Source organism: Cricetulus griseus, chromosome 3, assembly GCF_003668045.3.
Source record: "Cricetulus griseus strain 17A/GY chromosome 3, alternate assembly CriGri-PICRH-1.0, whole genome shotgun sequence".
Taxonomy (NCBI): domain Eukaryota; kingdom Metazoa; phylum Chordata; class Mammalia; order Rodentia; family Cricetidae; genus Cricetulus; species Cricetulus griseus.
This window is the reverse complement of record NC_048596.1, coordinates 210,762,372-210,789,912: the sequence shown is the minus strand read 5'-3', so window position 1 is coordinate 210,789,912 and position 27,541 is coordinate 210,762,372. Positions and strand designations below refer to the sequence as shown.

General features: G+C 37.5%; 1 protein-coding gene across 35 annotated transcripts in view; it reads right to left on the bottom strand.

The window, feature by feature from the left end:
* The window catches only part of Crem (cAMP responsive element modulator), an 80,330-nt gene that overhangs the window by 7,745 nt on the left and 45,044 nt on the right, over positions 1-27,541 (bottom strand). For 9 of the 35 annotated variants that reach the window (XM_027405378.2, XM_027405375.2, XM_027405382.2 and 6 more), the window contains 5 exons: positions 24,228-24,374; positions 20,552-20,646; positions 20,266-20,408; positions 11,683-11,871; positions 354-389 (listed from right to left, as the gene is read on the bottom strand). In XM_027405378.2, the coding sequence (XP_027261179.1) occupies positions 354-389; positions 11,683-11,871; positions 20,266-20,408; positions 20,552-20,646; positions 24,228-24,374 (610 nt within the window). Of the gene's footprint in view, positions 1-271; positions 390-4,750; positions 4,977-5,537; positions 5,876-11,682; positions 11,872-20,265; positions 20,409-20,551; positions 20,647-24,227; positions 24,375-27,541 lie in introns of those variants that run through there. The other 26 variants (XM_035442787.1, XM_027405385.2, XM_027405391.2 and 23 more) reach the window with 19 other exon arrangements.

The window sequence follows — 27,541 nt, the reverse complement described above, 5'->3', positions numbered from 1 at the left end:
TGGAGTATTTAGTAAGCTGTCTTGCTGTAGATATGGACATTTCATTGTAGCTGTGTCTTTAACACAAAGATATAGAAAGTCCCATGAGATGCCACATGCTCATTCAATCTGGCATTTCTTGACAAAAGGCATTGTTCTTCCTTGGTACACTTTAGGTATACCTAACATAGCAGCTTAGAGGCAGGGGTTCTCATAATGTATTTCCAACCATCTAACTCCTGGCATGAAAAACAATTCCTGGAGCTGTCAATTCTGATCATGAACTTCATACCTTGCTTGTCAAGCTCTAACACGGTACAGAAGAAAAAGCACTGGATTTGGGGTCTGAGTTCTAGTCCAGCTCTGCCACTTACCAGCCATGTGACTTGGGGCAAGGTCAGTCTCCTCATCTGTAAAATGGGGATACATTATCTCATTTCATACTCACAAGAAACCCCATAATGTATGTCAAAGTGTGTAGCACAGTGTCTGGCACACAGCAGACACTTGATCCACTAGTTCCCTTCCAATCCCCTCCCTTTGTGTCTGAAAGACAGTGTTCTAAATTACACTTATACTATATTTACCTAAAAGACTTATAACACCACCAATAATTCTTCCCATTAGAAGTTACCCTTCTAACAAGTCTGATGAATCAAATTATATGACTCCTAGTCCTTAGGGAAAAACAAGTCAGAGACAGAAAGAAAGACATAAGTAACAAATACCCCCAAACACCTATCGTGATAGCTTCCAAAGAGAAACTATTTGTCAACACCCCCAAAGGCCTGTCATTTCATTCAATCATTTATTTATCGGGGTGCACATTGACTGAATACAAGGGCTTTGTTGGCTTTCTTTGGTGTTTGGAGACATAATCATAATCTTTCTGTTTCAGCCTCCAGAGTATTGGGATCATGGACATAAGCAACCATTGGTACCAAAGTTCCTACCTCTATGTCATTTCACTGTGTATCACTAATCTTAAGGACACCTTGGGAAACAATAGAGGTAACCTAACAATTATACTTGTAACTGAGGGAAAGTGGCTTTTTCAAAACTCCAAAAAGTTACTGGCATCTTCCTCAGCCCCGCCCCAATTTTCTTTAGCAGCACACCAATGCTCCTAGTTCCCACATCAGGCCTCTCCAAAGCCTTGTGTCCCACTCTGTCAGAAAATTTCCCTTCCCATTGCTCCTTTCTCTCTGGGAAAACAAAATCCTACATAAAAGTGACTAAGCAAGCAATGAGCATTTTCAACCATTTTTAAAGTCTTATAACACACAGACCATACAAAATTAAGTCATTATATGTTTTCAGTTTAAGGACAGCAAAACAGTTCAGGGTGTAAAAGTACTTGTCATGCAAACCTGACAACCTGAGTTTGATCCCCTGGATCCCAAGATAGAAGACAAGAACCAACTCTTCAGTTCTGTCCTCTGACACCTACATGCATGCCATTGAACTGCACACCTACACAAACTAACAATAAAATTTTAAGTAAATATCTCCAGCTTTTATTTGAGGTATAGTCAACAATTTACAAATTTATATGTATATTATGTATGTATATACAATGTGTACAATATGACACTTTGCTGTATTTATATACAATGTGAAAAATCGCCATATTCAACCCAAGTTACATATAAAGGGACTACTTAGGTTGTTTAGTCAATGAAAGTCTTAAAAGCCATGAAATCTATGAAAAAGATGGGAAATTATGAATACTGAAATTCAAGGTCCTACAGAAAGACAAATAAATGTCCTATTGCCTTATCAGAAAAAAATAGTCTAGGAAAAAACATTTTGATTACTTAAAGTGGTGCTAGCTTTATTTTAGACATTTTAAAAGCTGTGTCTAACATGCTAATATGACCCTTGCTACATTAGCATTTATCTATCAGTGACAGGTGAATTTGAGGGCGGCATAGCACAGTATGAGCAGAACCAAGGGATTGTGAAGACTGGAGCTGCTTCACTGCTGACTAGCTTTGTAACTCAGAAGAGTGCCTATCCACTCTGATCTGCATTCACTCATATCACTGCTATCTGTGCAGTAGTACATGCCCTGTGTAGTCAGTGAGCATAAATGTGAAGTGCCTCTCTTTTTCCAATGTTTGGTAAGGCTTCCTCCATGTGGGCCTCCAGTGCTTCAACCTGTATTTCCTTCTTCCTGTGTCTACTTTATAATCTAAGTACTTTGCTAGCTCTTTCTTTAACTTGTATTTGTGCTTACTTGTAATAAATAGTGTACATAGTTTACACATATTTACATAAATGTAAAAGTTTTGACAGTTACTTTATTAAGCAATATGTTCAGATAGGTAAATACGACAGGGAAAAGTAAAATAACTATCCCAAACATTGCATTAAAATGCATTTGCCAAGTGGAGACAGCATAATAACTGTCCTATGAGTTTTAAGGACTTATTGAACACAAGGCAGGTTATTTTTCTATCTAATTCCAATACAAGTATAATTTGCTTTAATACCAACTTGAAAAGTTAAACCTTAATCAAAACCATTGCCTTATGTCAAATTTTCCTAACAGAAATCACAAAAGTGGTATGTATTCCCTTTTCTCCTGCATCAAATATTAACACACTATTTCCCAAATGTGAATAGTTGAAAAGTCTGTTTAATAATTCTGAAACCCCTCTTGAATATTACATTATAATCCAGGGTCTAAGACAGGAAATTAGGCTCCTAATTATCAATAAAAAAAAAGACAATACAAATTTAGATTATACCCAACAGAACCAACAATATCATTCTTTTGTTTTGTGTTTTTGTTTTGTTGGGTTTTTTTTTTTTGAGATAGGGTTTCTCTTTGCAGCCCTGGCTGGAACTCTCTATATAGTCCAGGATGGCCCCAAACTCACAGAGATGCGCCTGCCTCTGCCTCCTGAGTGCTGGGATTAAAGCCATGTGCTGATACCACCCAGCAACAATATCATTCCTATGTTGGATTCCATGATCATATTAGAGATGCTACAAAGGTCATTAATGTTAGTCATTAACATTAGAGGCCTGATTTAGGTCTGGATTGCAGGTATACACTATAGACCATGAGTCATAAAATCAATTTCATGGATCAAGCTAACATTTAAAGCAAAAAAAAAAAAAGAAATTTGTGTTTTTGTATTACTTTTGTGTGTGAAACTTGCTTTTCATAAATTCAGAGTAAGACACACATGCCACTGTGTCATGATATAAAATGCTGATTGTGGTCAAAGATTTCCAAGTCACTCATCTAAAACAATGTCCTCAGCTTGAGTGCAGAGCCAAGAATCCAAAGGTCTGGTGTAGCTTCTCTGCTACACTGCTGAAAATGCTCTTAAATCGTGTGTAGTTTTCACTCATTAATAACATAGGATATAAATTTCATTTATTGCTTTAATATGGCACTTTTTCAAATGTCACTATTACTATGAGAAGTGACAGATTCATAAAAATAATCATTTCCAAACTACAGTCAGGCCTTGTGAAAAATGTTGTATATTGTTCAACATTTTTAAGTTTCAGTATTTGGAAGTGTTTATAATTTGAAACTGTGGTTTAGTACTGGTAAAACAAACTAGAGGAAGAAAATGCTTCAAAGATGCTATGTTCATCCTATCAACATAAATATATGTGAACATATAATCACCAGGCAATGGCTTAAGTTTTAATATAAATGCATTCCTTAATTATTCACCTTTAAATATACTCAGTATTTTAATTACTTTTTTTGCATTACTATTTCCTTTCCTGCTCTGACAAGTGGTGAATAGAAATTTAAAGTTTGATTAAAAGAAAGAAATTGCCAGGCGTTGGTGGCACACGCCTTTAATCCCAGCACTTGGGAGGCAGAGGCAGGCAGATCTCTGTGAGTTCGAGGCCAGCCTGGTCTCCAGAGCAACTGCCAGGATAGGCTCCAAAGCTACACAGAGAAACCCTATCTCAAAAAACCAAAAGAAGAAGAAGAAGGAGGAGGAGGAGGAGGAGGAGGAGGAGGAGGAGAAGGAAGAGGAGGAGGAGGAGGAGGAACTAAAAAAGAAAGAAATCAATAATTTTTCTAAAATAAACTCATGCACAAAAAAAGTCTTGGTTTTAAGATTCATGTTGCATAGTGTCTGGTTATTTTAGGCTCCTCAATCACTACAGAGCTTCTGCAACTTACAGCACAACTATAGACTTCACCAGAAGTACTGTCTCACAAAACAACAGCTCCTTAAAGATCATCTTAGAGACAATTCAATGCAAGCTGTTCTTGGTCGAGGAAATAGTCCTTTTCAATCCAGGATGAGGACTGAGACCCACTGACTCTAACGAGCTAAATTGAAGGGAGGCCATGTAATCCTCTTCATTCTCGATTCAACTGCAAATTCAAAACTAGGTTACAAATAAACCCAACTGAATAAACAATGTTGCAACCATACAAAGGTCACTGGTAACTCAGTCTTTCAAAATCACTTATCTTTAACTAAGGAAAGCAAAATCTAATGAACGGATTACAAAGCTTAAATAGAAGAGGCTGTGGAAACAATGAAAGGCAAGCACGTCCCCCACTGGACACTAGAGGGCACTCTGAATCCCAAGTTCCTATAGATCTAGCAAGCACCAAAATCTAGGCCTAAATATAGCCCACTTGTCACTAGGCAGGTGCAGGGACAGCCTCGCGGGAGGCACGACTTTACCACTTAACTTGCCAGAAAGCCCCTGAGCTGTGCTCAAGCAAGCATTACAAGTGTCCTAATGTGTTCCCCGTCTGCAAGCAGATACTTACCACAAGAGAAATGCTAAAGTCAGACTTACGAGAAATGCTATTCGGTCTGAGGACGTTCCCGCAGCCAGAGGCGGTGGTGAACTAGTTAACAAACTTGTCCGCAGCGCTTGACAAAGCAGAAAGGAACTGACTAAATCACAACATGACTCGGAGCTGACGTCAATGTGCAGCTCACTTGGAGTTTAACTTTTCCACTTCCCCGCTGAAACACGATTCCAGGAAATGTAATGACGTCAGCCCTTTGAACTCAATTAGCTGAAGAGCGGACCATTTTTTAAAGGCAGAAGGAAAGAAATAGCAGGCTGGAAAATAATCCATTCATAGCACAGTTTTCCCCTATCCCGTGTGGAGCTAGCTAGTACCTAATATCGCGACTGTTTAAACATGGATATCGGATATTTTAAGTGGTAGCCAGATTGAATTTGCAACAGGTTGCAGATAAAATATTAGCTTATTTCAGTGAGGCAGAACGGCTAGAGTAATACACGAGTGGAGGAAGGGGAAGAGAAAAGCAGGGCGAGAGGGACGAAAATTACTGCCTTAGTCAACCGAGCAGTAAAGCCCCGAGCAAAGAAACAACCGCAGTATAAAGGAACAATCGCACTATGATGGCTTAACAAAGCAGGCTGAATGTGCAGACGGGCACGGAAAGAAACTTCATATGCATAAGCAACTAAGAAATCACACTTCCTAAAACACTTTGAACTTCCTAAAGACTCCTAAACGCTATATTAAAAGAAGGGGGAGAACCTGAAGAATTAATTTAACCCCCCCTTTAAGTTCTTACCAGTTTCATCTCCAGTTACAGCCATGTTGGGCTTTTGCATACAGAGTGGTCTTGTTGGCGGTAGCACAGTTCAAAATAAAGTGTTCCAAACTAGCAAGCATGTGTAAGATAAGTAGGAGTACTGACATCACAATGACATCACCAGCCTATCACTGCCATCAATTTGCTTTGTCACACAGCAGCTCACTGAAACCAAAGCCCTGTAAAAACTCTTCCTGTAATAAACCATCCTAATGTTCTTGTTTCTCATTTTTTTACATAAAAATCTTTTCAGATAGGCTCTGGAAAAAATAAAAATGAAAAGTCACTGGGTTGTAGCTCATAGAGCTGTTGATACAGGAAGAAATGAGCCCCATCTGTTTCTCAGAACTCAAAAAAGAAAGTATTTGGAGATTCGTATTTCAGGGACTAAACAAAAAAAATTGTGAATCAATACAGAAAAATGTGTTTCACAGACACTTCTAAACTTACCAAACTAGAAATCTCTAGCTACCTTCACTCAGTTACACTTTTATTTTCTAAACCATCTGCTGCCACACCATAAAATCCAGAGTAACCCAGAACTTGTTCATCTGAAATGGGTAAATGCTGACAGTCTAGAAACTCAATGTGTCAATGCAGCAAGTGGTATGCAGCATCTTCCTTAACTGCCAGATTGATGTGAACTTGCTGATATTTGATCTTTTTGACCCATATACATAGAAATTTGTGTTTCAGTATAATACCTTGAAGTTCTGTGATATTTAAAATTTGTAACTAAAATTACTACTCATAATTTTTAGTGTCAGCTTTTATTTGGATCACTTGATGAGCCTTCAGCACATAAAAAGCTGGGTCATTATTGGAACTTTAACAATAACCAAGGTCAGACACAAAGCTGACACATATTCTAAGGTATATCAGGCCCTACATCCTGGAATACTTTTTCATCTTTACTGAAAACAAACAAAACAAAAAATACCACATGTTTCACAAGACCTTCTTTTTTGCTTTTTCCCAGTAGGTTATAAAAATCCATTCTCCTGGGACTGAAGAGATTGCTCAGTGGTTAAGAGCACTGATTGCTCTTACAAAGGACCCAGGTTCAATTCCACATGGCATCTCACAACTGTTAACTCTAGTTCCAGGGGATCTGTCACCTTCATACAGACATACATGCAGGCAAAACAGCAATGCAAATAAAAATAAATCTTTAAAAAAACTTAAAAAGTAAATAAAATATAATAAACATATGGGGAAATCCATCTCCTGTATGATTAAAGTCAACCTGACTTAATGATGTGTGTTTGTCAAAAATGGTCAATGATTTCTTTTCTTTGCAGCAAGGTCTCACTGGAACTAGCCAGGCTAGCCTGGAACTCAAGAGATCCATCTGCCTCTGCTACTATGTGCTGGGATTAAAGGTGTATACTACCACATCTGATGCAATAATTTCTTTTAAATGCTATGTTTTTACTTTGTCCAATTAAGCATGCTGAATAAAGCTAAGGATTTTATGTTTAGACATGGATGAGGTGACCACAGATCCTTAATTTTTCTAATGGTTTTTCAAGAGCCCTTGAAATGATAGTATTGTACTGATGATTAAAGATGATGACTTGGGGCATCAGCACAAATGTCAGTGTCAACAAGGCTCCACCAGGGATTTTTTCTCATCTAGGTATACCTACGGCTCTGGGGTTTAGAATAATATTAATAATTATTTCAAATTTCAGGGTTCAAGTTTATTTTTACCTCAATATTTCTTTAAACTTGCACATTGAGTCAATAAATATTACTGTAAAAATTGGGAGACGAGCCCATAAGATGATTTAGTAGGTAAAGACATATGCTACCAAGCCTGACAATGGAGTTTAATTACTGGACCTACATGGTAGGAGGAGAGAACTAACTCCTGCAAGTTGTCCTCCAACATGTATGTGGCATGCCAACACCCACAGAATAAATAAATAATGTCATTTTTAAAGAGGGAGGAATGGGTCATTTCTAAGTTGTTTATTACTATTAATAAAAGTTTTATATAGCCCCTACACTAGTTAAACTGTTAATCAGAGTATATAACAACATTTTCAGAGTTAGAGACCTTTCTTTTCTTTTTAACCAGGCCCTCCTTTTGTAGCCTTCAAATGGATAATTCCAAGTGCTTGGATTACAGGCATGAGCTGCCACACCATTTCTATTTGGAAAATGTATACATTTATCACACGACAGATATCTTGCTAGATACTAAAGACTGTAATGCAAACAGAACTTAACATTTCGGCAGGGCACAGAGTGACAGTACATGTGCTCCATTATGTAAGAAGATGCAGTGGGAACTGAAGGGTTGCCTAGGCCAGATTAGGAAAGTCAGAGAAGTCTTCCTGGAAGAGGTGTTATCTAAGATGAACCCTGAATAATGTATAGAAGTATAGGAAAGGGTGCCTGTCAGGACAAGTAGATATGAAGACTGTGGAGAGGAAAAAGGCCTGTCAGAGGAAATGAAAGAAATAGGAGTGCATGTCAAGAGAGGGAATGAGGGCAGGGCATGTGAAGGATCAAGGCCTACATAAGAGGAAGAAAGTTACACAATGGAGTCTGACTCCGGCTAGCACAACCCTTCGTTCCTATGTTAAAATTCTAACCCCAATGCAAGAGTACTGGGAGTAATTAGGTTTTGAGAGCAGAGCTCTTCTTTGTGATAATTTTTTTAAATTAAAACATCCCTTCCTCTAGGAGGAAGATGAGGCCCAGAAGACTCACAAGCAAACAAGAGTATCCCAGCAGCTCCAGAAACTGTAAAATGTATGCATTCCCTTCTCAGGTTATATAAAGTAGAAATGGTTGCTAACAGAGGAGACTCCCACCACAGCATGGCTTGCAGAATGGGAGCACTAGGCGATCACCTATGCCAGCACGATCTTGTCTATGAGGCAGCTGCTCCTGTAAGCAACCCCAGTTAACCCACTGATTCACCACATCAGACTTGGGTAGAATCATTGCTGTCCCTGCTTGAGTTAACAGACACTTGCTTACATCTCAAGAAAAGTTATACAACAAGCTTTCATAAATGGCTTCAATGCCCTTAACACATGTTAACAATGCCTCTTCTACCATGGTAAGGAGACAGAGAGATGACGGCTATGTGTCAGTCAGGAAGCAGATACTCCACAGACACTGATTCTCAGACTTTCCTGTCTTTAGAACCATAAAAATATAAATGTGAATTATGAAAGCATTTCAGTCTGTAGGATTTTATCTCAATTTGAACAGATTAAAGGAATATTTAGGTGGAATTTGAGGGCATACCATTTTAACCTACAGAAACAGAAGAGTATACTACAAAAGCAGACATGGTGGAGATGACAACTCGCTTACAAAAAGTATGAATGGCTTCCAGAATCATTAGAAGGTTATGACAAGGGTCTAAATGAACAATGAGGTAGTGTTACCCTATACTGAGCCAGGAACAGGGTCTCTGCTCCAGCATGATCAGGAGTATTGAAAAGTTCTGCTACAGCTACCAGCTTCAAGAAGGCTGTCTGTTGAGGCAATCCAGACCACAGGGACAGCTGCTTGAAGACTATGATGACAATATGGGGTAGAAGAAACAAAAACCTTTTGACTTAACTATTGGGAAGAATCTCTAAAGGGGCTTTAGATAGAAAGGGGTAAGAAGAGTGAAGAGTAATTTCTGGGATTCTAGCTAAAAAAAACATAGAAACAGAAAACAAAAGGAGAGGCTGGAAAATTGCTTAGTCAGTACAATGTTTGTCACACAACTTTGAGAGCCTGAATTTGGTCCCTAGCACTCACGTAAAAAGCCAGGCTGAGTACATGCCTACAATCCCAGCAGTTGGGAGGCAGAAACCCACCCAAACACGGACATGTGTACATGTATACCTCATACAAAAGCAAAATAAAATAGGTTTGAAACTTATGGAAGAAAATGATTTTTAATCCTCAAAGTATAAAACCTAGATGTCTATTATATAAAACATGAAAAAGGCCAATTTTTTTTCTTTGTTTGTTTTTGGAGACAGGGTTTCTCTGTATTGCTTTGGAGCCTGTCCTGAAACTCACTCTGTAGACGAGGCTGGCTTCGAACTCACAGAGATCTGTCTGCCTCTCCCGAGTGCTGGGATTAAAGGCATTCACCACCAATGTCAGGCTAAAAATATTTTTAAAAGTATCAATTTTGCATATTTTTCCATGTAAAACAGGTGACATAATAAGAAAGAACTATTTTTTAATCATTTAGACAAACAAAATTCAAGAGCATAGGAAAAATGTAATGAATGGTTTTGTTGTTTGGTTTTGGGGGAACAGGGTGTCACTATAGAACCAAGGCTCATGTGACTTAAAACTCATAGAGTAGATGGGGTGGTGGCACACACCTTTTAATCCCAGCACTTGGGAGACAAAGGCAGGCAGATATCTGTGGATTTGAGGCCAACTTGGTCTACAGAGTAAGTTCCAGGACAGCTAGGGCTTTGTACAGAGAAACCCTGTTGCGAAAAACTAAACAAAACAAAAAACAACTCAGAGTAACCCTCTTGCCTTAGCCTCTCAGGTACTGGGATTATTGGCATGCACAGTAACACCCAGCTTCAGTCTCTTCTTGTTTTAAAAAATAGATGTTTGTTTTTGTGTGTCTATGTTGAATATATGTGCATATGCATGTGTGTGGCCAGAAGACAGCCAGGTGTCCTTCTCTGACTGCTGATTTCTTTGAGGCAGGGTCTCTCTCTGAACCTGGCATTCCTGTTTTCTCAGGCAGGCTGGAAGCCAGAAAGTCCAAGAAATCCTGTCTCTACCATCTTTGGAGCTGTGGTTACAGGCATATGTGTTAACCCTGACTTGTTTTGTGAAAGCTGGGATCTAAACTCCAGTCCTCATGATTATACAGCAAGCACTCTTAACCACTGAGCCATCTCTCCAGCCTTTTTCAGACTCCACATTCATTCCCCAAATACTGAGAGTAAAGGGATTCATCAATCAGGCATAGTGCCACATGCCTGCAACTCAGCACTCAGGAAGCTGAGGCAGGAGAACTTCTTCAAGTTCTAGGTCAGCTGGACCATATTTCTAAGACACTCAAAATAAAAGAACTATATTACTTTCCTTAAAGTGAGTGTGATGCATTTTAGACAAATAGACCCACCAAAAGATTATAATTAAAACATGATTTTTAAGTTGTATTAAATACAGGCTTTATAGTTGTGATAAGCACAGTTGAATGAAGTTAAAATAATGTGTAATCCAGTTATAACCCAACTCATACACAACCCTAAAAGCTTATGGCTAACATCCTGTTTTATTTCACTACAGACTTCATTCATAAGACCTCAAGTGGGGACCTTAAATACTAAGAAGAGTCTAAAAGACTTGAAAATCAACTCTTGTTTTTCAATGAGTTGAATAAAAATTAGACTTGGGAAAAAAAAGAACAAATTTAACACATAAACTTAAATATAAATTATATATTTAACTTAAATATCCACATAAAGCCAGGAGGTGGTGGCGCATGCCTTTAGTCCCAGCACTCAGGAGGCAGAGGCAGGCTGATCTCTGTGAGTTCGAGACCAGCTAGCTCTAGGACAGCCTCCAAAGCTACAACAGAGAAACCCTGTCTCGAAAACCCCTTCCCCCCAAAAATAAAAACATATTGGAGGCCAGTGAGATGGCTCAGTCAATAAAGGATTTTGGCACAGGAATCTGGTATTTTGAGTCTGATCTCCAGAACACACATCAATTGTGAGACAAAGTAACTGATTTCACAAAGCTGTCCTCTGATCTACACACAGACACACACACACAGAGGCACAGTAATAATAAAAAAAAATTTTGAATACACTGGGTAAAAAAAATACACTGGGTACAGCATGCGGCACAAAATTAAAGCTATTTACTTAATTTTAAAATGCATTCATATTTTCATCTCCCCTTGTTTTATCACACTGTTCTGAAATTACACTTTCTTCAGTCAGTGAAAACCATACTTTAACTTCTTTAAAGTATAAGCATTTCTTTGAACTTGTATGTCTCCTACCCCTCCTAAAAAACATCTACCCCTGCATATTTCACAACACTGCAAATAAGACACTACATGGTGAGACAGAGCAATCCACAGGTATTCTAAATGTATTAGATTAATAAAATATACCTTGAACAACAACCTGGCTGCCTGGGACAAAGAACTGTTGTGTGCCATCGGCTGATTGTGCTGCATACTGTACAATTGTAGCACCTGGCGGAGGAGCTCCTGAATTTGTCATTGTTAATGCTTGGAGTCCCTGAACACCATCAGATCCTGGATTAGAAATCTGGATTGCTCCACCTTGGGCTATAGCAACTTAATAGAAAAAGAGAAGAAATATTAGAGAATTCTGAGTTATTTCACTCCCATATTGGGAGAATAAATATATTCTATATACTACCATTACTTCCACTGTTACTTTTCTAAGTGGGGTGAACTTTATAAAAGATTATCAACACAAATTATTTTATTTTGGTTTTGCTGTTGAGTGTATTTTGTATTCAGAATTTTTTCATTAGCATTCCCAGAGTCCACAAAGTTTCCCTGCTAGGTATCCATTCCACTTTATTACTTTATTTAGGTGTATGTATGTCTGTGTACCACATGCACCCCTGGTACTTGTAAAGCCAGAGGGGGCATGGGGGTCCCCTGGAACTAGAGTTATACCATTGTGATGTGCCATGCAGGTGCTGGGAATCTAACCTGGGGCCTCTGGAAGAGTAGCTCATGAAGAAACAAAGTCCAGTTTCAAAGTATTACCAATTCTTTCAAATATATTTGGTTAAAAACAACATTCTTCTGAGAATTAGGAAATGGTCAGTAACATTTCCATTGGCACTGCAATTACATTACACCTGTACTTTAAATCAGCTAACTACATTTCTTATATCAAATGAAAGGCAGTTTTAAGAGCTGAGAGTGTCTGCAGCCCAGTGGTAGAGTGCATGCTCAAATCATGCACTGGGCACAGGATACAATCCTAAGTATTCACAAAATGAAGGAAGAAGGAAAGAAAGGAAGGAAGACAGGGAGGGAGGGATAAAAGGAGGGAGTGGGGGGGGGACTTGTAACTCAAGTAAGTTAAATGAAGGTTTCAAACTCCAATCACAGAAATTGAATTTTCTCTTTCCTTAATTTTTCAATAATACAATATCAGGCTTTTGGAGTAATTATCTAATTCTGAGATAAGTTCCAAATTACGTTGATTTTAGTATTTTTAAAACAATTTTCTCCTAAATTTCCAACTAAAACTTTGTTTTTATAATATGAACATATTACAATATTAAAGGTCTGTTCATTTTATTTTCTGGTGAAACCAAAACATAATTAAGTTGAAATACACACAGAATTTTATAAATAAAATTGAAAATACTACATCCTACACACCCCACAGCATAGTTGGCTCTGTACAAGCTACCATGCCAGACATGGGAAACTTCTCTACTGATAAATCTCTTTCATTAGCCTTTCATATTTGATACTGACAGTGCTTCTGATTTTAGCATTATGAAATGATAGACGCTCTTCCTACTTGAAAGAGTATATCTATTGCTGGAGAATAAAGTTTAATGTTTCAGAAATCCTGGAAATGGGCTATCTGTAGTAATAGATTTAAGTAAGAACTTCTAAGGAGCTAAAATATCCAAAAATTGAATAATTTGCTTCTAATAAACATTAATCAAGATTAAAAAGTAGAAAAAATATATGTTTGAATGAATTTAAATAAATTTTATGTATTTAAACAACAAACAAAACTTATCAACCTTGCATGTTGGCATTTGCCTGCAATCCTAGCATTCTGGGAGGCACAGCAACACTGTCATGAATTCCAGGCTAGTCTAAACTACAGTGAGACCCTGTGCTGAAATAGAAAGCTGTTACAGAAAGCTTCCAACAAATATAAAAGTGAAAAGAAATGTATTTGTTGAGTTGAGTTTTTGAGGCAGGGTCTCATGCAGTACAGGTTGTCCTACAACTAGAAGATGGCCTTGAACTCTTGTTCCTATTGTCTCTATCTTTTACATGCTGGAATTATAGGCATACACTACTGTACTCAGCTGTGAAGAGCTATTTCTGTCATCCATTTCCCCTGCCTATTGATTTTTGAGCCACTATTGGAGTGGGGGGTGGTCTAGAGTTTTCACAACAATTGAAAATAAAGTATCTTTGTACCTCCCAGTCATTTTAATCTGGGGACCTAGGCTTTTACATTGTTTTTATTTTATTATTCGTGTGTGTGTGTGTGTGTGTGTGTGTGTGTGTGTGTGTGTGTGTGTACGTGCCTGTACTCTCAGATGCCAGATGAGTGTCAGATGGGTTGAATCTACAGTTACAGGCAGGTGTGAGCTGAGTGATGGGTGCTAGAAGCAGAGTCCAGTTCTTTGAAAAAGCAAGTACTTCCAGAGGCATCATCTCTCCAACCGAGATCTAGCCTTTTCAATGCTTTCCTGAAGTGACTCATACAACAAAGAAATAAGGCTTCTATCTCTGTCAATACATGTTTGTTGACAAAGCAGAGTCCATACTGGTCCATGAATATTGACTGGGACTCAAACTAATGAAAACGTGTCTTTTAAATTTAGACTGCTTATTATTGTATCCTTAATAACATTACATAGAAGAAAATTTTAAAGTTTTATTAAATTTAATAAAAATTGAAGCTATAATCATCTAAATCATAAATTTTCATTTTTAGTTGACTCAAGCCTGATACTATGTTCTCAGTTTATAGCAGTAGAGGAAGAATACGTTAGGCTTCTATTGTTCTAATTGCTACCCACAAAAACATTTTTTTGCTAAACTTTTTATAACATAACTACAAAGCCATCCAACATCTACTGGTTGAACACTGAAAACAATGACCTTAATTAAAAAACAGTTTGGATTACCCTGCCTATACTCTCAGCACTCCAGAGGATGAGGCAGAAGAATACAGAGTTTGAGGCTAGCTTTTGCTGAAGACTTGTATCACCAGACAAAACAAAACATGTTTATCCAGATGAAATACAACTCATTTATTTACTAAGTATATATCTACATCTAGATGGTTATACAAATATCTTTAATATGCATTCTCACAGAGTTAGAGATTTAGTTTTAAGTAAATATTAACCACAGTCTTGTTTCCCCAGATCACAATTCACCACACACCATGGATGGTACCAGATGACAAAACTTATCTGCTAGTCCAAGATAATAAATCTCAAATATTTCTGGGATACAAAACTATGCCAAAAATCTGTTACTTCCATTACTTACTGACATTACTTACTGAAAGCTATTAATATTATTAAAGGAGGAAGATATTTATGGGATAAAAATTCAAAACTTTTAATAAAATGAAGTAAAAAAAAAAAAAGATCCTTATTTTTTTGAGACAAGGTCTCATGTCTCTGCCTGGCCTTGAGCTTAGTGTGCAGGTGACGATGACCTTGGATTTCTGATTCTCTTGCCTCCACCTTCCAAGTGCTCGGATATGTGGTATAGACAGCTACTCTTAGTTTCAGGCTGTACTGGAAATGGCAAGCCCTCTACCAACTGAGCTATACAGCCCCAAGCCCAAAAGGCAAATTTTAAGTCCTACATAATTGATAAAGACAGAAAAGATGGATTTATAAAGTGGAAGCCTGGCCAGGCATGGTGGTGCACCCCTTTAATACCAGCAATTAAGAAGCAGAGAGTTAGGCAGACCTCTGTGAATTTGGGACCAGCATGGTCTACATATTAGTTCCAACCAGAGTTACATAGTGAGACACTGTATCAAAAGAAAAAAATTGTGGAAAATTGGAGAAGTTTCTGAGCAAATGAGCAGAATGTACTCAACTTAAAATAAGATCTGAGCTCTCTTCACTTGATTTATGTATATTCTATTCCAAACCCATGCATAGAAGTAATTCAAACGCATAAGCATGCAAATATTTAAATAGATATAATTCAAAACTAGCCTAATTTCAAGCTGTAATTGGAAGATTCAAAACTAAAATCTCACTACATAAATTTTTGTTTGTTTTGTTTGGGTTTTTGTTTTTGTTTTCTCTGATATAGGGTTTTGCTGTGTTGCCCTGGCTGTCCTGAAGCTATGTAGATCAGGGTGGCCTCAAACTCAGAAATCCACCTACACCCCTGTCTCTTGAGTACTGGGATTCAAAGCATGCTATGCCACCATGCCTAGCTCCACTACCAAAACAAAACTGGCTTTTTGAGACAGGGTCTCATTACAGAGCCCTGGTTCTCCCGGAACTCACTCTGTAGACCAGGCTGGCCTCGAACTCACAGAGATCCACCTGTCTCTGCCTCCAAGGGCTGGGATTAAAGGCGTGCATCACCATACCTGGTTACTACTGTAATATTTAACAGGAAAGCAGGAGTGGGCCAGTGGCAGAGTAGAATGCATGAAACACAAAGCCTTGGTTTGATGCCCAGCACTGGAACTGGAATATGGGGCCAGAAGGAAAGGAAATGAGAAAGAAAGACTAAATCCTGTGTCTTAAAAGTCAGAGTAACAGAAAAAGATTAAATCACAGTTACCATGAGAATAGCAACACAAAGGTCAAAAAAACATACATGGCATTAATTACATAAATAATTTTGAAAGTTATTTGGGGGGGCGGATGTAAGTAATGTCACCACTAAGAATATACAAATACAGTTTCTTAATGTGTAAACCAATTGCCTTTATGAGAAAAGTGTCCCTTCACACGCGCACGCTAAGGTTCTTATGATATACATGGACATGTATGAAAATGTCATCATGAAACCCATTACTATAACTAATATAAACAAATAAAACATTTTAATTTTGGATTCTTTAAGCAACCCACAATATCATACTTGTCTTTTAGGTGGATTTTGGTTTGACCCACTTACCTTTCAGATCCAGAAAAGATGAGTCATGGAGACTCATTCCAATAAGGTTCTTAGTAAAATATGGTGGGAGAGAGAGAAAAAAATGAGACATCTAGAAAGAATAATGTGAGTCTTGGTGACAGCCTTTTACTGGTAAAGGAAGAGGTTGGGTGTAGCAGAGTATGGGTTTAATTTTCCCTCAGAGAATAAAATTTATTAAATTAAAAACCTTCAATCATTTGGGGCTGGAGAGATAGCTCAGTAGTTAAGAGCACTTATCTGCTCTTGCAGAAGACCCAAGTTTGACTCTTAGCACCCACATGACAGCTCATAACTGTCTGTAACTCCAGTCCCAGAGGACCTAATGCTCTCTTCTGGCCTTTACAGGCACCAGGGATACACATGCTGAACAGACAGATATTCACACTAAAACCACCCGTAAACCTAAAATAAATATTTTTTACACTTCATTTAAATTTATTTAAGACATTTAATTTTCTTTTCACTTTTGCTTTTATGAATTCACTTTATATTTTTTATGTTTTATGCAGCCAATAACCTTCTTTGCTAACACTATCTCAAATGCCATCATATGGTAGCTTATCTCAGTATACTTCCCTGAGGTATAACAGGTTTTTCTTGACCAAATCAATTGAGCGTGGTGCTGGAGATTGAAGCCAAGGACTCACACATACCAGGTAAATGTTCTTCTCCTGGTGAACCATACCCCTGGCTTTATCTGCTAGACAACAAACCTGCTGCAAGGTCCTGTATTCCCAGCAGTCTCTCTGCAGGCATAGCTATTTATCTAGTGCTGTACAATACAGCCTTGCTTGCTTAAAATTTAAGTGTTTAAGTTCTAATTTTTAAACCTATTTTTCCTGTTCCCAATGAAAATATTTAATTTTTGTTATAACAGTAAGCAGAGCTAAGGATGTAGCTCAGTGATAGAACACTTGTCTAACATGTACAAGGTCCCAGATGAATTCCTAGGAAACTAAAACAGTAAGATCAACTTCCAACAAATATCTTTCAACTATTAAAAATATGTATTTACGGGGGCTGGACAGATGGCTCAGCAGTTAAGAGCACCGACTGCTCTTCCAGAGGTCCTGAGTTCAATTCCCAGCAACCACATGGTGGCTCACAACCATCTGTTATGAGATCTGGTGCCCTCTTCTGGTGTGCAGATACATATGGAAGCAAAATGTATACATAATTAAATAAATAAATCTTTTAAAAAATGTATTTCCCGCTGAGAAGACTCAGTGGGAAAAGCACTTGTGCAAACATGAGGACCTCAGTTCCCACTACCCACGTGAAAACTGGGCATAGTGTTATGCATCTGTAACCTCAACAGTTAGTAGAGATGAGTGAATACCATGGGCTCACTAGCCAGAAAGTCTTGCCAAAATAGTGAGCTCCAGATGAGACCTTGACTCAAAACATAAGGTGAAGAAGCCATAAGAGAAGACACCCTAGCTGGCCTCTAGCTTTTATACATGCATGTGTGAACAAGTGCACCTGCGTACATGTATGTACACACATATACATTCATACACAGAATAATTTTAATATAACTATTGATATGTGGGGGAAAGTAAATATATTTTATTTTTTAAATTTCAATACTCATGTCACAATTAAGATTATAAGGGTGACTCAAAACAATGCATAGAAAAATACCCAGAAATTCTAGTCAAATTATTCTAAAAGTCAAAGAATGTTAACAAGTGTTTCTATTCTTAAATATTTACATAAATAACATAAAAGCATCAAGACATGCTAAGTTTTACCTAGTAAGAAATATGATTAATTACAATGGATCTTGTATATATATGTATAATATAAATATTCTCTGAAGTATAGAAATTTTTTGTGGAACAGACAAATAAATGCTGAACTTCTCTACACATGCAGTTGTCTAGTTTTACTTGGAACTCCTGATTCATCCCCCAACCCTGCACCTTACAAACAGTGAGCTTATATGCCAAGTGTGGAAGATGATGCCAGGAGCACAGGAGTCATGGCATAGAAGCTCCCTGAAAGGAGAGGATTTAATGAGCATGGAGACTCAGCTAATTTACACTTCTTTGTCTCCTCCCAATGTTTGCATGTCTTTTTCTCCCCAGTTTGGCCTGTTATTTTCTTTTGTCTTCACACAAACCCCACAGTTTGGCCATTGAAATTATTCCCACCTCAAAGACTAAAACCTGAGATGCCTCTTGACCTGATCCTTGAGTGAACAAATGCAGACAACAGAGTCCTTCACCACAACTTCTCCAGCTTCAACATTCTCTTTGCTTTCATTTCACTATGTCACATTTTGTAGTAATAATGTAGAAATTAACCCACAGCATCAACTTCCCTATTCTGTGTAGACAGATCATTGCTGCCATAACAAGTCCTATGTAGTATAAGGCTATGCCAGAGAAATGCCAAGTTTACAGCCTCTTAGCTCATCCCCAAAACTTTAAGAAGTCTTAAACATTCTTTCAAACTTTCCCTGTCATAGCACAAACAAAAACAATAGCATGGTCAGCCTACTGGGTAAATGAGCAAAGTCCTCAAGGCTGGGGCTCAGTCAGGAGGCTCTAGCCTCCCAGGCCTACTTAACCTGTCTAGGGACCAAAGGCTGAAGAGCTCTGCCCTCCTGGAACCTAGAATTATACTACAGAGGCACATAAGCTGGCAAGATCTGGTTTACAGTCCTAAAACATTCACCACACAGCCCCAGTGGACCAAAGAAACATAAAGATGAAAACAAATGGTCACAGGAATTTTCTTAACACTCATTTTTGAACATTTTGAACATGTGCATTCAGATCCTGTAGAGGATGTGGACAAACTACACCCATCTCAGACAGGTATCATGATGGTATCTACCCAAAAATTACCAAAGGGATTTAATAATGCAAACATCTATCAACACAGGAGAAATTCTAAGAAACAAACAACAACAAACCCTAATAACTTTGTAAGAACTTTCCATACACAAAAGAAGATAATAGCATGCTTTAATAGCCAAGCCTTGAGGCTTTGGGTGTATTCGTACTTTTTAAAAGGAAAAACTGAAGATGTGAAGTCTTCACACTTTATTTAGATCCAGTATTTAACATCACACATCCCCAAGTACACAAGGCAGTTACCCTGCCTTCCTTTTTTCCCTTTTATTTTGCTTTCTAGGTCTCATGGTTCAATATTTGTGTTTTTCAAATGCCCTTGACTTAGGAAAATGGGAAAATAATTAGTGCTTTAGTTAGAACAAAAAGCACAGAAGTAACAATCCATTAAAATGCACAAGACTAAATGCCAATGTATCTGTTTATTAGAGCTTCCAGAATGTAAAATTCAAATAAATGATCTATCCAATTGCTACAGTTTGAAAGTTAAATAATTTTTGTTCTTTTAGAAAAACTGCAGCACAAATTAACAGAGTAATGAAAACAAAATTACATTTAAAACATGACTTTAAAAACATATTTAACTCTTTTAAATAAAGTGTAATAAGTTGTAAGCAACAAAAGCCAGCAATAATGAAATACAGACATTTATACCATGTAGACAACAAAAATAGGAACTTTAAAACTTTTACTTGAGATGAATATAAACATGTAAATAGGAAGCCCTCCCTTTAACTTTTAACCATTTCCCTTTATATTCAGCAATAAAGACTTACTTTTCAGCTGCCAGTACAAGTAAGTATCTTACTGCTTTAACATGTACTTCTTATTCTATGACACCCAGTTGTTAACAATGCACAGTTGTTAATGAAGCATTCAGATGCCCAAGCCAATGCTCCTTCACTGTAACTAGGGAAGACTTAAATCTAGCACTGTGTCTATGGAATCATAGCATACATACTGTATTGCCCCGTGCTAGTCTGATATATGCTAGTTGGTACTGCCATGGTAGCAATGTTAGGCGGTGTTCCTTCTTCCTCTGATTTTTCTTCTTCAATCTTGGGAATACCAGGCACATCAGAGGAAAGTTCATTCAGTATTTTTCTAAAATATAATTTAACAATATAAGCAATTAAGATACAGAAAGAAACAGATAACAGGAAACTTATAAATAATAATTGCTTTGCTCTATAATTATTGTACCCTTTTCGGTAGAAATATTCCAGTAGGAAAGTTAGTTAACTCACCTATATGAGGGTCTTCGTGAAAGAATTTCTCTACGTTTATGAGAATCGATTACTTCTGATTCTGCAGAATCATCTGTCTCTGCAATTGTTGCTACCTATAATACAAGATTTTCTGAAACGCATCATAAAATATATGATCTTCATCCTCATTCAAAAAATGGTGATTAAAAGTCTGTTGGTAGAATTCAGCTTAGTGTGCAGAAAGGGAAGAAAAGAATGGTATAGATGATAAATACTACATAAATTCAATGGAAAGGATATCTGGAATACCAAGTAAGGTTTCACAGGAAAGGGAAAGTATGAAACACTTCAGACCTAAAACCCCAAACCTGAATGTGTCCTTGTAAGTCCAGATATCAATGAATGAGACCATAACAGAGGCAGAAAACCACACAATTTAGTGCTCTCTTCACACTATCACTGGCTTAAGATGAGTATAAAGGTCAGGCATCAGGTAGGCCCAAAAAAGAACGAATACTTATGTAAACAAGTCAGGAAAGTTGGTTTACTCAGGGAATGAATTATATTACAAGGAATATATTAGAGTTTAAAGATTCCAAAGTCAAAATAAATTTATATTTAACAGGCCAGTAATATGGCTCAGTGAATAAAAACACTTGCCTCTAAGAGACCTGAAAACCTGAGTTTAGCCTCAAGACTCATATAGTAGACAGAGAGAACAAATTCCCACTAGTTGCCCTCTGACATAGACACTACGGAATGCACCCAAAGACACACCCACATAATATATAGGTAGGTTGGTTGGTTGGTGGGTGGGTGGATGAGATAGATAGATAGATAGACAGACAGACAGACAGACATGTAAAAATAAAAAGCATCAGTTTTCAGCATGATTTCATTTTCAAGCCCGGCAACAATACAATGATATGACAATTAAAGAAAATAAGAAAACTAAAATATTGAATCTCTAAACATGTCTTCTGCCAATTTAAATAAATAGTCATTTAACCCTAAGGTTTAGGGGAGGTGAATTTATGAAACTTCATATTAGAATTATATGAAAATCTGATGTGGGAAAAAGTAAAAATATCAAGAACATGTAGTTCCTGCTATAAAGATGGTAAGTTAAGAATAGCATGGGGCTGGGGATGTGGCCCAGAGTAGAGTGCTTCCATTATGCATGAAGCTGTATGCTTGATCCCCAGCACCACATAAAACCTGGTGTGGTAGTGCTTGCCCATAAACCCAGTATTTGAAGGTAGAAACAGGAGCATATGAAATTCAAGGTCATCTTTAGAGACACTGTGAGTCTGAAACCAGCTTGAGCTTCAAAACTCTTCTCTAGAAAAATGCCAAGAAGATGGAGGAGAAAGAAGAGTATCAGTATACTTTTCTCTGAAAATTACAAGCTTGTGTAGAATTAGCAGATTTAAAGTATTTCCAGCATGAAAAAAATAAGGTAATGTATGTTTTAACTAGCCAATTTAGTCATGCCACAAAGTATACACAGTTCAAAACAAAATGTTGTTCAGAATAAATTGATAAAACTTGTTTGCCAAGTAAAAGTATATTAAAAATCCATTTCTTATTTTAATAAAAAGGAATGTATAGTCTACAAAGCATATAGACAAATGGCACTTCTGGTCATGGATACACCAGGAAGGCAGAAGCAGGCAGATGTCTGAGTTCAAGGTCAGCCTGGTCTACAGACCAAGTTCTAGGACAGTCAGGACTAAACAGGAAAACCCTGTCTCAAAAAACCAGGAAAAAAAGAAATAGAAAAGTTGAGATGATTATGAACAAAATACATTATGAAATGTCATACTGAATGAAGGCACTATTACAAAAACATACACACAATGAACATAACCTACTGGGAGAAAATGCTGCCCTATCCGGTCATGTATCATGTATCTTACACTGGCAATACATTTCACACAACTGTCCTAAACTACAGCAATTCCCTCATGTGCAGTAAGGCCATTATCTTATCCAGTTTAGAAAAGTTGAGATGAGTGGTGGCACACACCTTTACTCCCAACATTTAAGAGGCAGAGGCAGACAGATGTCTGTGAGTTTGAGGCCAGCCTGATCTACAGACCAATTCTAGGACAGTCAGGGCTACACAGAGAAACCCTGTCTCAAAAAAGCAGAAAAAAAGAAATAAAAAGTTGAGATGAATATTAACAAAATACATTATGAATTATCATAATGAATGAAACCACTGCTACATATAATTAATATACACTAGTAAAAACATTAAAACACTTAAAGTTTAGGTAGAAAGACTTGTCACTTAAAACACAGAAGTTCTAAGATAAGAATTTATCTCTACAAAGACAATCAAATCATTCACTTAACAAAAAACAACCTCAATAATGAAGTATTTGGAATATAAGACAATACTGCCTTTCAACATCAGCCGGGTAAAATTTATACTTCCAATAAAAGCCATAATGTAAGAAATAGCAAAACAAAACATTCTTACTTTATAATTAGGATCAGAAATCACAAATTCTTGGAATCAAGGGTCATCACAGAAAACTAAAGACAATAATAGGAATTATTTTTACACCCTGAGAACAAAGAAAAGAGACCTATTCTGAAAAGACAAACAAGCTTAGAAGGTATGTGAATTTATTGTATCATTATTGTCCTCAAGGTGTTCTGTGATAAACTACACTCAGGCATGCAAGCAAAAGCAAGATTAAGTATATTCATGCCCATTTTTCTCATAGATTTGAGGCTGTTTGTCACCAGTTAGGTTCCAATAATTTCTACATTTAAAGAATAATAACAAGTTGGCCTAAAAAAGAAACAGAAATCAGTTTAGTAGACAAGAAAAGTATGCTATAAAGTGAGCACACAATAATTTATATCTGTTAATGAAAAAACTACTTTCAAGAATTTAGGACCTGTGACCATTCTGGTAATAATAATAATTAGAACAATATACATTGTATCACAATCATGTCTACAAAAGTCCCCGTTCAGTCTTAGGATGTATATGACATGAAAATAAAGTACCCAGTGACAAGAATCCTTACTTTGGGTCTGGGGTATAGTAGGTGCTAGAACATGTGCTTAGCATACATGAAGATCTAGAATTTAAGTCCCAGCACCAAAGTAAATAAATAGTAATATCCTGATGTCTAAGGTTTGCATTCACTAAAGCCAAATACAATGATGCACTCAGGAGGCTGAGGCAAGAGGTCTGCTTCAAGTTTCAGCCCAACTTGGCTTACAGAGTGAGTAAGTAGCCAGGACTGAAGTCTTCATAGTACTACATTTACTACAATGTCTTCTGAGAACCCTCAAAATACCACTAGAGAGCTTTGCTAAATAAATAGCAATTATCATGTAAATTAAGGACAACACCAAAACCCATAAGTCAATCTATATACACAGCAGAAAAGAATGTACCATACATAAAAAGAGATTCTTCCAAGTATCCAAGAAGACATCTTGAACATAAAATTACACAAAAGAGCCAAGTGTGGTGGCACATGCCTATAGTCCCATAATTTGAGAGGCTGAGGAGGAGGATAAGGAGTTCAAAGCTATCCTTAGTTACATACTGAAACCTTGTCTCCAAAAGAATAAAATAAAATAAAATGATGATAAATGAATTAAATGATGATAAATGAATTAAACAAAAGAAGAAATTTTAAAGCTCAAGAAAGTCAAAGACAAATCGTCAAGGAAGGAAGCTAACCTGAACAGTTTGTATTTGTGGTGACTGAATAACCGATGGATGTGGTGTCTGAATTACTCCCTGGACCTGTACAGTTTGGCCTGAAGGTAACTGTACTAGAGTCACAGCTGGGGAGCCTCTTCCAGTGCCTGATCCAGCTACAGAAACCTGAAAAAATGACCATCATTGAGGATTAAAGCTGGGCTTGGATTGCTTCTGGTTATTTTTAAGAGTACCACTTGCTAACACAACCAGCCTACTTTTCTTTTCTTTTTCTTGAGTCTAAGAAATGACAAACAAGTGGGGTACTTACCATTAGGAGGTAGTCACCTTCCTGGAACTGTCATTCTCTGATGTGACAGATACTAAAGAACCCATGCGCCTCACTTTTGGTGCCCATGCTTTGGCAGCTAAGAATGTTCCAAGCACAAAGTTCTAAAGCAGTTAAACTACCTCGATGCAACTCATGGCTACTAATAGGGATGCCCTTTTCAGGCTGAAGTACAAACTCTTCCTCTTTAACTCCTTAAGAGAAACTGGAGGAAATTTAAACGGATTACTTTTTTGATAAATGAAATGTTTTGTATATGGTAATTCATTTACTATTTTAGGTGCAAACTCATGCCCTGTCTCAATATTAGTTTAAGAAAAAGTAATTTCATAGTCTATAAACACACACTCACACACACAGTCACCATAAGGCAAAGATACTGCAGGACCTTTCAAACCTTTAGTATCCCTGCTCCAGAAAAGCCTCCTGTCTCAGGGCTGGTGTAGCCTCCTGTCATTTCTCCTCCTCCCAACATGGAGTATCAAAAGAGAGAGGTTCAGAGCCATCCATCAATTTTGAACTGAGAGAAAAGTAATAAATATAGGCATTGGCCACCTATTGAGCACTTTCAACAAACATGCTTTGGACTGGACTTGAAACCTACTAAGGTCTCTAGTAATCAATGTGTCTTTTCAACCACTATAATTTTAGAAATTTTTCTTAATTTCACTTAGATTCACTGTGCATTATTGCTTATTCAAACCACTCAAGGATCTTGAAAATGAAATACACTGGGAGTTTCTACCTTGAGTAGGAGAACCTCAAGGTGTTAATTTTCATGGAAGCCTCTATGTGTGACCTCACTTTTTAAAAACACCAATGAGTCCCAAGCTACTTTACTAGTGTCTATTACTTTAAAAACTATTTTAAACTGTGTTTGCAAGGTGAGCATGATGGCATATGTTTGAAATCTCAGCACTCAGGAGGTTGAAGCAGGGGATCATGAGTTTGTGGCCAGGTTGGGGAACACAGCAAGACCCTTGTCTGGAAAAAACCAACTAGGTTTATAAAAATTAATTACGATTTACTTATAATCACCATTTTCTAAGAAAGCAAATAGGTTCTCTAGTAATCTAAAGGTTACAATTTAATACATAAAAGAGAAACCATATGCTGAGCACTGACTACATGGACTAAGGTATAAAGTAGAATTAGGAAAAAAACAAACAAACCAATGCTAAGAATCAACAGATCCAACAGGTAAAGAGCTAACTCCACTCATCAGCCACAAATGTCACAGGAATACAGCAGAAAGATCAGTGTAACCCTGAACAAAAAGTGAAGGCTTTCTCTGGGGCCAGAACTAAAGCCAGACCTTGATCTACGCCTTGATTACCAAGTGACAAATGAGGGCAGAGGCAACTGATACAGACAACCTACCAAGCAATTTCAGCCTGCCTATCTCAATATCATCTGCTTTGGGTTGTAGGAGAAAAGAACATCTTAGACACAATCATAGGTTGAACAACTAAAGATAAAAAGGATTTATTCTACAAATCTCAGCCAAAAGGCAACACTGTAAAATTATAAAAAAAAAAAAAAGAGGCATTTACCTCTGTGTTGACTAACTGCCAAAAGGAACCCTTCTCACAACTAAATCTCAAACTTTTTTGTCTCAGGACATCTTTATACTTAAAACGTGCTAACTACCTCAGAGTTTCTTGTTGTTTTTTAACTGTTTTATTACATTTAGAGTGAGTTTGTATATGTGTATATGCACTGTGTGTATGCCACTTCATGTATGTGCACACCACTGTGCATGTGAAGGTAGGGGACAAGTTGGTTTTCTCCTTGTACTGTGTAGTTCCCTAGGATCAAACTCAGGTCATCAAGTTTGGTATTAAGTGATCTCAGCATCTGAGCCATCTCACCAGAGCTACAGAATTCACATTATTTAAATCTACTGGATTTCTACCTAATGGAGTGCTAGTAAATATTTAATAACTAGATCCTAGGAAATAGGAATCCTGACATACAGTTTTCCTTAATTCTGTGATATATACATGTGTATTATGCATCATGACTTGTTTCAGGCTACAAATGGAGACCACAGACACGAAGTTGAAAAAGATGTACATATCTGGCTCTTGCAAGCCCATATAAGACAGCTCCAGAGGGTTCTGCCTACTGATTTGTACCACACTAGAAAGTAAAATAGAAATTATCAATGAACATCTTAGTTACAGTAAATCTATTGCAAGTTATTGTTTTATGAAAAACTTACATTTTTTAAAAACAAAACTATTTACTAAAAATAGTGATAGTACTTTTACTTTGGGAGTTTTGTGTGTATGTGAGTTTTTTCAGTTAGTATCCATGGCTGGCCTGAACTCAACTCAGTAACACTGACAGTTTGTAGATCAAAGACTAGCAAAATATAAATCATGCTTTCAACTTGTTGTTTTTTATTTATATTTTACATACCAACCCCAGTTCCCTCTCCTTCCCCTTCCTTCTCCTGCTCCTCCCTCCACCACCACCCCCATCCTCTCTTCAGAGGGAGTAAGTCCTTCCTTGGGGAGTTAACAAAGTCTGGCATACCAAGTTTAGAGAGGACCAAGCCTCCCACGCCCCCTCCCCAACCAAGGCCTAACACAGTATCCCTACTTAGGGAATGGGCTCCAAAAAACAGTTCATGCACCTAGGAAAGGTCCTGGTCCCACTGCCAGCCCCCCTCCGCTACAAGCCACATTGTCACCCACTGTGCATGTGAAGGTAAGGGACAAGTTCAGAGGATCTAGTTTGGTCCCATGAAGGTTCCCCAGCTGTCAGTCCATAGTCTGTGAGCTCCCACTAACTCAGGTCAGCAAACCACTTTAACCTAAAGAGAAGACTTAGCTAGCATGTACCCATAAGATGCTGCTGCACCCTCTGCAGCAGTCCTTACCCAACACTTGCTTTTCATTTTTTTTCCTAGATAGGGGACTCAGACTCTAGGTTTTACCAATTGACCTCCTCAGTAACTGGACTACAGGCATAGCACAATGCCAAGCTTATGGTGGGA